The 12,521-nt window shown below is 44.9% G+C and overlaps 1 protein-coding gene across 2 annotated transcripts in view; it reads left to right on the top strand.

Moving 5' to 3' along the window:
• The first annotated feature begins 3,855 nt into the window (after positions 1–3,855).
• The window catches only part of EXPH5 (exophilin 5), a 36,975-nt gene continuing 28,309 nt past the window's right edge, over positions 3,856–12,521 (top strand). Inside the window, exon 1 of one of the 2 annotated variants that reach the window (XM_059838665.1) lies at positions 3,856–4,012. In XM_059838665.1, coding sequence (XP_059694648.1) covers positions 3,894–4,012 — 119 coding nt within the window. In that variant the 5' untranslated portion in view covers positions 3,856–3,893. Of the gene's footprint in view, positions 4,013–8,200; positions 8,352–12,521 lie in introns of those variants that run through there. The other variant, XM_059838666.1, reaches the window with a different exon arrangement.

The following is a 12,521-nucleotide window of genomic DNA, read 5'->3' as shown; positions in this document are numbered from 1 at the left end:
CATGTCCCCTGAAACTTAGATGGATCTCCAGATGTTAACACACATCAATGAACAATGACTATTAGAATAAATGGGGGTATAAATAATGGGCTTGTTAAACAGAGGAGAGGCACTGCTTTTGTCCTTACAAGGAGTATGTTCTGAGTATTTTTCACCTAGCCTAGTGTTAGAAATATTAAATTCAAAAGCAATAAGCAGATCTAGTACATTTTAAATGGAAGACGCTTCATATTTATTCTTTGCCTTGTCACAAAGCCATTCTCACTTAACACAGGGAGTTAATTAAACCAGCCTTCACTAATCTGGCTGACAATTTAGACAGTAATTAGTGCAACAGGAACAGACAAGACCTTACAGTTCTTTCAAGCCTCAAGGCTGTTACAAGCCTCAAGGCCAATTGCTATAAGATTTAACCAACCCTTTTGCACATTCCTCTCAATTCCCTAGGTACAGACCAACTTTTAGAATCAATCCTTCTGGCTTTCCAGAACCCTACACTTTTAATTCCTCCACTGAGAATAAGTGAAGTTAGCAACACCCATTGGTACAGCAGTATTTGTGAAACACAATTTTTGAAGAATTTGCCCTATAATTAAAGTATGTGTGTCAGCATCCTCTTTAGTGGCATTGGCAATTAACATTACTAATGATGTCTCATGTCTGCAGCCTCTCATAAGCTATTTTGGCCCTCTGTTTCAGGTTTTTAAACCAGAAAACACTACGTATTCACAAGAAACGCTTCTGTATCTTCCTGGAACAGGTGTTAACTAAAAACCATGGGAAAAATTTAAAGCATGTATCTTATCTTAGGTTTATCAAGCAGAAATTAAAGCACATAAGGTGCTAGGGATTCTAAATACTGGAATACAGGCAGTGTTTTCTTGTCATCTTGATCCATATATGGAATAGACATAAATTTGTAAGAGAGTTGGAGTAATTAAAAGACATTTGGAAAAGTGGTTATTTTTCACAAAATAAAATTCTGGTAAAAGACTCCATAGATAGGAGCTGTTTCTATTCCTGGTCCAACACACACTTTGTAATGGTTATGTGACATACCAAAGATGCTGTGTAAAATGAAGGTCTTATTATTATACAAATGGCCATGCCCAAATCTCTAAATATTCTGCATAGAAACCATTGAAATAATTATCATTGTGAAGTCTTGCATCCAGCATCCCTGTAAAGCCATTAGTGTATGTACTTGTCACTCTTGTAAACAATTCCATTGCTTTGTAAACACACACAAAAGAATTTCTTTCTTATTACCTGAAAGACTATACATTGCTTATACATTAAATGAACATCTTGTCCCTGTTTCCCTCTGCACTAAAAAAAAAGCCAACAAATAATGGGAATTATGTTGTTCCCATTATTAATGATGGGAAGAAAAATGCACCAATTAGTCCAATTTGTAGAAATTAAGGAAAAGAATGACAGAAACTTAGAAATACAAGTCCATTCTTGACTTACATGCAGGATAGATACAATTATAGATAGTCACCAAATCTGTGGGGAAATGCCACCCTTTATTTGTAAGAACTGTAATACGTAACTTCCTTTGCAAAACCGTAAGAAAATGCACAGCCTTCCTATTTATTCTGTATGTATGTATTATTTTTCAGCATAGAATCACAGAATGGTTTGGTTTGGAAGGGACTTTTAAAGGTCATCTAGTCCAATCCTGCAACGAGCAGTGACAATTTGTAAGTTTGCACAAGAAGTTAAAAGACCATAACTCACCAATAAGATGCAACATTGTTTTTAAGACAAGTGTGGGCATTGAGGAGCTTCATTGCAATGGATGTACGGAAAAAAATGTTACCATGTTCTGCCCCAGCTCTGAATGAGCAAGAAGCAGAAGCATGATGCATGATGCAGAAGCACAGTGAGCAACTGCTTCCCACCCTGCAGGTGCCAGTCAGAAAGAGAGAGTGATGTCTAATTCACTGCCTGGGAGAGTCCCCAGGAGAACTCCATACACTCAGCTTCTGCTGGTGAAACAGTCATTCTATTATGCTCAATGCAACCGAAAGGAAGGACAGGACGTTTACTCTTAGACGGAAGTTCCCCTACTGCACCAGGGACAGCTGTGGCTCTTGCACCTTTAGAAACAACTTAGAAATACTTGGACTTTACCCAGAAGTGTCTCACATACACTACTAAAAATTCACTGTGTTTTCTCTGTTGGAGACACACCCTCTCCACATCATAATTCTTCATAGTTTGCTTTTTTACATTTTCATCAATTGTCTCACAGCCTTGCTTTTGTTGTTTGGTTAGCAGGAATCAGGTACATTTCTCTTTGGGTCAGACAAATGATGCCAGAAGCTCTTTCAAAACAAGGAACCTCCTGCAACCTGTTATTCCCTCTGTGCTCTAAGGCCTTTATTTCCACTTGCACCACTCAACTCCCTAGTGGGGCAACATTCTGCCGCAGCCCCACGTCAGCCTGCTGCAGGGTGGGACAGTGGCTGCATGCATCACAGCCCAGCTCCTGCTGCACACTGCCCTGCCTTTTTCCACTGACTTGCTTTGCCATAATAAAAATTGTGTTTTCTTTCATAGAATCAGAGAATATTACAGGTTTGGAAGGGGCCTTAAAGATTGTCTAGTCTCACCCCCCCGGCCATGGGCAGGGACACCTCCCACTAGACAAAGTTGCTCAAGGCCCTCTGAGCAACCTGTTCCAGAGTCTCACCACTTTAAGAGTAAAAAAATGTTCTTCCTAATATCTAACCTAAATTTCACTTCTTTCAGTTTGTACCAATTACTCCCTTGTCCTACCACTACAGCTCCTAATGAAGAGTCTCCCCTCTCTGGCTTCCCTGCAGGCCCCTTTCACATGTTGAAAAGCTGTTACAAGGTCGGCACAACAAATCTTCTCTTCCAGGCTGAAGAGCCCCAACTTTCTCAGCCTGAAATAATTCACCATAATTTTCCTTCTCCATCTGCAGTTCAGCCCTGAATAAAAGACTTCTCCGATGGAAAAATTTCAAAGGACATTTTTACAAAGTTTTCAACTAATACAGTGAACTAGTCAGACACATACATAGGAGAGATACAGCAATTCATGGTGCTCCCACCAACACAGAGCTGAGTTGCATTAGAGCTGTTAGAATGGAGTCAGGATGAAATTACTTCCGAGATGTGATTATAACTCCCAGATCAAGAACAAGAATAGTTCCCTATTGTTTCTTCAGGAAAGCCTTAAAGGAGAGTAAATAGGAAACACTGTCCCGTTGTTCCCCCGTGGAAAAGTTGCCGCTTTGCATCCACTCCGCAAAACTACGGGCATGTCTTCCTGCAGCAGCGGAACGCGGTGTGCCCCACGGAGGAGCTGCCGGGGGCCGAGCGGCGCCCGGGCGGAGCACCGGGGCCGCACTCGGGTGCCGCGGGGAGAGACGTGGCGGGGCTTGCCCGGCGGGAACGGTGCCGTCAGCTCCAGGGGGGAACCGCAGCAGCCCCCCCCGTGCGCTCCCTGGGCAGTGCCACAGTGAACGCCGCGCCGAGCGCTCAGCGTATCACCCGACTCAACCGCGGGACACGAGCAGGGGGCGAGCGGCCACTCCAGCACTAACGCCCACTGCGGTTCCGGCTCCGGCTTCGGCCCCGACGGCGGTGCCACCTCCCCGCTCCTCCCTGCCCTGCCCTGCCCTGCCCCGCCCCGCCCCGCCGGGCTGCGCTGCGATCGCTGCAGAGGGAGTTGCCAAGCCCGGGCCAGGGCGGTTCCGAGCGGTCGCCGCGCCGGCTGTCGCCGTTCAGGGACACGCGTGTCCCGCGGTGCCGGCGTGCGCGGTCCGCCCGGCGCTCGGCCATGCTGGTGCGGCTGCACGCTCCGCGGGGGTCAGCGCTGCCCGCCCGCCTCCTCCCGCCCGCCGATAAGCCAAGCCATGACCGCAGCGCCCCAGGGGCCAGATCTCAGTTTTCTGAACGAGGAGGAAGCCAGGGCGATTTTCCAGGTGCTGCAGAGGGACGCGGAGCTCCGGCGGGCAGAGAAGGACAGAATCAGGTACCGGCTTTCACCCCTGTCCCGCCGGTGCCCATCGCGCCCGTGCGGAGGTGGAGGGCGCGGAACGGGGTTTGGAGGGCGCGGAACGGGGTTTGCGGAGGGCGCACGGCCCCATCCCGGCGGCGCGGGGAGACGCTCATGCCGACGGGGAGATCGGGAAAGGGGGTGGCGGGGGGGCGCCCCGCGGGGAAGGGTCTGCGCCGGCTAAGGCGGCGTGGGGCTGCGGTGCTGCGCGACAGGGAGGGCTGAGCTCCCCGCGGTCCTGCCGGGGCAGCGGGGAGCGCCAGTGGCTCCCGCCAGCGCTGGCTGCCGCCGGAGCCGTCCGGCCGGGCACCTGAAGCATCGGGACGTTTGGGAAATGCGTGTTGTGACAGAGACGGCTCTGAGTCACGGCTGCGGCTCCCCGTGGCACCTCTCCTTCCCCGGGGAGGAGGAGGAGGCCGCTTCTGTGCTTCACCGTGCCGCTGGCATGGGGTGTGGGCTAAACACCGGTACCCGGGAGACCACGGCGACGGGGAAGTTGTGCCGGACCTTGCAGGGAAACGTAGCAACTCTGCGGCTTTTGAGTCGATCCTAGCAGCTTTTGGAAACAAAGCTAGGCGCTCACCTGCCTGAAAGGTAGTTCACAAGACTCTTGAAAGTGACTTAATTGAATTCTCTCTGCGTTATCAAGATATAGGACACCTTGACCTTGTTTCTAGCTCGTATTTCCCCTTTGTGCAATCAAAACTATTTGTGTTGATAGTGAAAGCAAAGGTCGAGGAATTAATAGAAATTATGCTGGAAAATGAGCCGTTTATTATTAAAGATTATAATTTCTTCCCGGAGGTATGAATTTTGGCACATTGTGAAGTGAGAGGCAGTGTCCTCTCAGATTTGCAAGTGGGCACTTTTCACAAGTAATGCTTTCGTGTAAGATATAGAGGGAATGTTAATGAGTAACATTTGTGTCAAGTGGATTTTTGTACTGTGTATTTTTTATTTCAGTAAAGTGGATTTTATGATGAGCATGGTTAAATATTATGTGTCAACAATGACTTACGTCTGAAACTTGTCTTGGTTTTCTGTGGCTTGTGCACCTGGACTGAGTTAAGTTTGGCAATTTCTTTCTTCCGTAATTTGGTATTCCTTTTCTTTTTCTGATTAATTTCTGTTCCATGTGTCTTATTATTACCCTCCCAAAAAGGAGAAATATTTTGCTGGATGTAAGGAATTACATAGCTGGAGGGCTGTAAGTTTAAAGCTCTGAAGTTTTTGCGACTAAAGCTGAAGCAAAAGCATTGAAACTTCCAATGCTGTAGAGAGCCTTGTGAAGCAGTTGCCTGCTTTTGAGCTCGAAGCTTTCACCTGCCCCCAAATTTGTATTTGTTTCTTAGGATTTTGTCAATAGGAAATGTTATTTATGTGAAAGCTCTCAAAATTAACATGGTATAACAGGATGTTTCTGGTGATGATTTACTGACGTAGTCTGTTTAAATCTCAGCTGAAGAGGCATTCACAAGTTGAGCAGAAGGTAGGTGAAGTATTTATGACCAAGGTGCCTTACTGAAAATCTAGGTTAAACCCTGGATCTGTCAAAGGTATGTGTCCTTGGGCAAGTTTCCTAATCTCTCCTGGACCTAATAAAAGTACTTTCTTCCTCACTCCACTTGTCTACCTGGTCTTATTTAGAGTGTAAGCACTTCAGGCCAGAAGACTCTCATCAGGAGCAGACAGGTTCCAGTCTGTATGGTGTTGCCCTGTGCTACTATAATCAAAGTAATAACAGTGATCACCCTGGAGGGCCAAATCTTGCAGTTCCTATATGACCACAGTGAGCTTCAGAGGCTCTAAACAAAATTGCATTTGTTCCCTTTTGTCCCATATGCCTGCCTCTTTGTCATTCTTATTACTATTATTTTGATAATTAACTTCATAGACATTTTTCCAGTATAAAAATTTTAAAAGAATGCCTGAGAACTGTGGCAGCTCACTCCTGGGATATTTTCAAAGTGTGATTTTGAAGCTAGTTCATTGATGCTGTCAATCAAACAAGGCATATAGGAAACGCTGTGGAATGGAAGGAACAATTTCATCAAGACTACTCTTTCTGCACAAAGTCAGTGAAGTGAGTTGCCCTTCAAACAGCTCTTGAACCTGGTTTTGGAAAGAGCTAGTTGGAGCTGGGCAGGGCCAGGGAACAAATCAGTTACAAACAGTGGTTAGTAACAAATTGGTAAAGTGTTTTCAGTGACCATCTGTATTTACAATATAGCGTGTTCCTGTATAGACCAATCTAGACTGGATGGACAGAGGGAGTGAAGCATTTGCTGGCAGACCAAAGTCAGGTTCTAGTGACTGCGCTGATCTTGCCCATATTGTTTGATGTCATACAAGCAAGCACATAGCTGTCTGCCAATCTCTTAAAAGTTCAATGAAAAATTTAAATTCATTCCCACTTATAAAGTAGGATCTAGAATCCAAAAAGCAGAAACAAGCTACATTTGTTATACTGAAAAATGTTAACACCAGTTAATTTTGAAAGACAAAATAAGAAATAAAATCAAAAGATTAATTCTGACATTCTCTGTGGTTTATTGTGACTTCATCAAATGTATTGACCTTGTAATTATTTCCTGACAAGGACATTTATTTTCTTGTTGCTTACCTGCACTGGGTAGAACTGGATCTCTCTTCATCCAGTCAGCCCACGCCTTTGTGAAATGAAGTGTACAATGGGGAGATTTTCTGGGGAAAGGTAGCTTTACACAGCCTCTCTCATCTCCCTTTCTCTTTGTAGCCTTTGTGTAGAGCAGGAACGTGCGAGTTAGGTTGTCAACTGTGCACATTTGTAGCTCTCAGCTCTGCTTGGTGCTTCCCCTCCTGTTGCTCCTGATGCCCCAGCACATTCTCTGGGTACCATTGGCCCTTTCTTGGCTCCCTTGGAAGCCTTCAGGCCTCTAAGCCTGGCTTTGGACACCTCTCAGTATAGCTTTGGGTTTTATACAGAAATGAACTGTATGTCCTGTTGGACCTTAATTTATTCTTGCTATGGGCAGAGAGCAGAGCTCTTGCTGTGTCCTCACCTGCTGGTTCCCACTGCATTTTTTGGCCGGTTCTCTCCTTCCAGTGCCCTCTCGTGGCTCCTCTCAGCTGTACCTTTGAGCAGCCACCACAAACCAGCCCTACCTGCCTCCTTCTCCTTGAAACAAGTTCAGAGAAACAGCAACAGTCAGCTTTGGTATAACTCATATGGCTGCTTGCTGCTATATACACCGAAAATAATTCAGAAACTTATTAATAACGTATATAATAATTTAAAAGAAAAAAAAACTTATTAGTTTTGAACTTGGGTAACACTTGCTTTCAGATTTCTTTGCTCATCCAATCCAGTTTCATTCATAGTACCAGTTCAAAGAAAATTTCATTTATTGTGCGAATGCGGAACAGAGATGGAATTTAGGGTTTTTATATCAATATACATGCATTGTTCCATTATAGTATTTGCAGTTTTAAGGCAGAAGTCCAACTCAAGTAATGAAATTTAATGAGTCTGGTTAGTGAAACTGATGATTTTACAGATGTTTGTTGTGGAAGGAGGTTCCTGGTCACAAATACTTCACTTACAATTAGATGCCCAGGAGAAGGCAGGGATGAATACAGCATGTTCGTGGCACAGTATCATGTTCAGATGGCTCTCCAAAAATTCACTTTCTTTAAGAGTGCAATGAATACTTGCACAGGTATTAATATCACAGATCAACTTTCTGTATGTAATGAAATAGGCCTGAAAATCACATATTTGACTAATGGTTTCAAGACTTCAGAGTGCACCCAGCTCATCTTCTTAAGCTTTGTTCTGCAGCTGCTGGGGACAGAAATGAAAAAAAGAACTGACAGCTAATACTTGCACAGAGACCTCCAGGTCCCAAAGGCTAAACAAACCTGAAGGTGCTTCTCTTTTCTGTCCTTTATTGATGAAGCAAATGGGCAGGCTGAAGAGAGGCTGACTGCCTTTCATCTCTTCAGGACAGCACTTCAGAGCCTGGTGGGTAGCAGAGGAACTGGCAGTCCCTGTAGGAAGTCTCAGCAGCACTAGGGCATGAAGCTATGGGATACAGAGGTGGAGCTAATGCCTTTTATCTCCAAGGCAGCTCCTCCCTCTGCAGAGTGTAGAGAAGCAGACAGTGCCCAAGCAGGTGTCATTCCAGTCAACTTTGCATCTCTGATGTCTCATAGTGTCTGAACACTGGGTGTTGAGATGCACCTCCACCCCTGGAACTGCATCAAGGCCCAGAGAAAGCAGCTGAGATGAGAAGAGCCAGGAGACATGGAGCCAGCTACTTAAAAGAGGCAGCAGGTAGGGAGATGTGGCATGGGAACACGTAGCTGGTACAGATGCAGGATGTCCAAAAAGTGAACAGTTGGAAGACAGAGTAGAAGAGTTATGGATAAATAGAAAATGAATGTAAAGGGGCACAAAAGCTCTGTATCCTTTAATTATTTTATTTAGGAGACTTGGCTGTTTTATGTAATGCTCCTATTACAACTGCATGCAATAGTCTTGTGCTGTTTTTGTTCATTAATCCTTGAGAAAAAGGGAAATACTGTTATCTTCACTTAAAAATGAGATATTGAAAATAATTGAGAGACTGAGCCACAGAATAAGGAAATGAACCTGCCTCCTCTAACTACAATTTACTTTCTAGATCATGTTTTGAGAACTAACTATGCATGTGTTATTTAAGGATTTTTTTCTTTTTTTTCAGTAGTTAGAATGGCAAAAAATTAATTGCCAGCTTTAGAACATATCTGGCACATCAGCCACTGTCTCTGAATAGGAACTGAAAAAAAGAGGAAAGGGAAATTGAGCTTGTGGGAGAGGATAGCACTCATTCCATTTGGTTTAATTTGTTTTGCTCTTTTCCAGGTTGGTTTGTGCTTTTTTGGGGGGGGTTAGTAGATTTATTTTGCAGATGACTATGAGAATAGACAGCAGCAAAACAAAGGTTTATTTTAATTTACGCTCAAATTTGAAGATGAAAAGCATATGAAATTAATTGGGAGGTACAGTCAGCACCACTCAGTGCTCCACTCTTGCTGACCCATTAACAACATTTGAGTGTTGTGGGAAAGATGAGTCCCCTCCTTAGACTGTTCCAGACAGTCTCTAAATTAAATCATTTGGACATAGTTACTTGTTACAGGCACACAGCTGCTCTTACTGCCTCACGCAGATCATTTACTGAGTTCATTTGTTGCAAGTAATTCCTTAGTGTATTCTCCTGACTGCCATTTACTCTCACAAGTCTGGCAATAGAAGGGGAATACAATCCTGTGTTGGAAATGTATTTTTTCACATTCTTCTCTTGGGAAGGCATTTGTTGCAGAAGTGCAGATATACTCAGTTTTGTATGTATTTGAGCATATTCGTATTTGGTGCTTCAACTATATTGTCTTGCTTACAGTTTGAAGGGTCTGTCATTGCTGGCTTTATTTTGTCATATTCACAGAAGTAGTCCTCTTTACCTTCTGGGAGACCAAGAATAACTTCTTGAGTGTTAGAGATATAGATTTGGGGCTCAGCTCCTCATAATTACAAAGAATTTTTAAAATCAGCTCCAAACTACATGAGCTGCATGGGTGAGGAGAGCAGACAGGATACCAGGACATTACTTGGGTATATTGTTGTTCCAGTGGAGCTCCCTTCCTGAACAAAGCATTAATAAAGAAATTCTTGCATAAGAGATACTCCACCCTGGAATGTTTCAGGGTGCAAGTGTTCTATTGTGCCTTGATGTGGAGGAGATACTATTATTACTTACCACTGATACTGTGCCACCGGTGTGTTTAGTGGTTTGTAAACACTAATGAAAATAGGCCTTTGAAGCCCTGAAGGGCTAATATGCTAAAGAAGTGCCAGTAGAAGCAAAAATGGTAGGGAAGACTGGGATTAAAAAACCTTTACTTGCTTTGGTAAACAATTACTATCATAAGAATTCCATTTTGAGACTTCCCTTGTTTGAGTGGGGGTACTGTAGCCAAATGCAATTGGTAAGTTGCATACCAAGTTTTTTCCTCATTGTGTTTTTTAATAGTCCTGTCTTGTGGTGGGGTCTAGACTCACAAACTGGGGCTTGACACAGGCTGAGAAGGAGAAGTAGAAATGGCCAGGGGCAAAAAGTACTGTGTGTGCCATTTTCTCTGTTGGTTTTTACTCTGTCCATCTGGGATAACTAGACCAAAGTCTGTGATGTAACTCCAGTTTTACACCTAAAGAGCAGAGTCTGGACCAGCCTTGCTGCCAGCTTGTTGCTCTTGTCTTTTCACAATTTCAGTGTCAATCCTTTCCTCTAAAGATTTGCGCTTGCTGTTTGAGGGCGGGGGGTTTCCTATGGTGTGTGTGGTGGCAGAAGGAAGAACCTTTTGAGATGTATAACGTTTGGAACAGCCTGTCAGCAGGGCACTGAATGTATTTTAGCTTTTTTCAGGTTACTGGGTCCATGGTGGCTCCCACAGGGCTGGCAGGGCAGGGCCTGTCCCGGGTGACACAGGCGGGCAGCACAGCGATGGCTGTGCTGGCATGGCAGGCCTCGGCCAGGCTGTGGGGCTGAGTCACCCTCAGGGCTGGGGCCAGGCCTGCTCCCCCACAGCCTGGCGCTCACAGGACAGGGCCAGAATGATGGTGCGGGGCCATGGTCAAGCCGAGCAGTCAGGTCAGGGTCAGACCTGGTGACAGTGACCGGGGTCAGCCATGGCCCTGTGATGGCCAGGCAGGCCAGAGGTGAGGGGCCGGGCTTGAGGCCGAGTTGGGGTCAGCCTAGGAGTCAGGGCAGAGGCCATGCACAGAGCTGGGGATGCAGCTGGGCCTGTAAGGGGAGCACAGCCCAGCAGAACAGCCTGCGCTGAAAGGCGGCTCCCAGGGAAGGAGGGCTCACCCCTGCTGAGGTGTTGTGCTCACAACGCCTGTGTCTAAGGACACCCAGCCCTGCTCTGCCCAAGCTGGTCCAGGGCCCAGGCAGCCAAACCCACAGGAGCAGGAAGGACGTTCTCAGGGCACTTTCACCCGTGCTCATTCAAATGCAGGCCTGGTGCCTGGTCTTTCAGACTGCTGAGACTAATGTTTGCATTTTCAAGTGACCGAACAGTGTAAAAGTGAAAATCACAAAGATTACTATTGTCATTATTGAGCTCACTTTCTGATGTCACTAGGGCTGCCAAAAGTAAGATGGTGTTGAAACTGATGAGAATTAAGCAAAGACTTACTGTTCAGTCATAGCAGACATTTTCCAAGTCCAAGCTTAATGGTAAAAGCAGAATTCATTGAACTCTGTCTATATAGATAAATTGACCAGCCTTTAAGAATAAATAGGTCAGACACAGCAGAGCAAGCAAGCACTAACTATTGAGTAGACAGTCAATATGGGGAGTTATTCTGGAACAGCTAATGCAGCTAGTCCAGTTTTTTTAGGTTTTGTATGGTCTTGTGAGCCAATTACAGTATTGTGCACCTTGTAGGAAGTCTGCACACTTCCCAGGTTTGACCTTTCCAACAGTAATGTCTCTACATTCTCAACACCCTCTGTCTCCTCCACAATTCGAGTGTAGAAGTTAAATTAATAATTGACATTAGTTGGAATTGGAAATTGTCATTAGGTAGAAGAAGACAGCTTTCCATACTAGGCTCGCAGAGAGTCATTGAACTGCCTGTATGATGAGAAGAGATGATTTTCTCATGCTGACAGCTTCTACACAGTGTCCAACACCTTCAAGTCCTTGCATGTATTTCAGAAATAATAAATTGGTTATGCTAGTAATTCAAAAAAGTGTTTTGCAAACACATCTAATTCGTGTTCGGAGTGGCTGGCTATCTCCCCGTGCGTACTGGCACAGCTGTGCCCCAGTGGTGTGCTCAGGTGATGTGTGTCACATAGGCCTGTCGAAGGCTGCAGCACCTGCTTTCCTTAGTGAAGCCCAAGGAGCTGGAGTTTTGCTGGATTTGGTCCCTGATGTACTTCAAACTCCCACATCCATCCAGACATGCAGCACTTGCACCTCCTGCAGACATGGCTCTCAGCCTGGCAAACAGCTGGGGGCAAAGCTACTTGGGCTGTGCGTCAGGACTCCAGCTGATGTTCACTGCTTTCTGTCAGATACTGTTTTGATGGCATTTGAAAATCGTTGTGACTGTCTCTTTTTCTTCTCTTAAATTTAGGTTTTGCCAGTGGTTTGTGTATACCGAATTTAATTATCCTTTAAAATCTTTTTTTCTCTCTGAATCTAGTTTTCAAATCAAGTGGTGTTTGGCCCACTGGAGTTTTGAATTTTGGGTACAGAGACCCCATTTTCTTTTCTGTTCCAGAAATTTAACACAGGACTATCTAAACTAAGGCCTGACCTCTGTTTGATCTCTTCTGTACTTGCTTTAAATTGACAAATTACATATTTCCTTGGAGTTTACAGTGTGAAAAAATTCACTACTTAAGTATTTAATGCAGGAAATTCATTAAAGCAGGTAGGGAAAAAGGGC

The sequence above is a fragment of the Haemorhous mexicanus genome, chromosome 2 (genome assembly GCF_027477595.1).
Source record: "Haemorhous mexicanus isolate bHaeMex1 chromosome 2, bHaeMex1.pri, whole genome shotgun sequence".
NCBI classification, from domain to species: domain Eukaryota; kingdom Metazoa; phylum Chordata; class Aves; order Passeriformes; family Fringillidae; genus Haemorhous; species Haemorhous mexicanus.
This window is presented reverse-complemented; position numbering and strand designations above follow the sequence as displayed.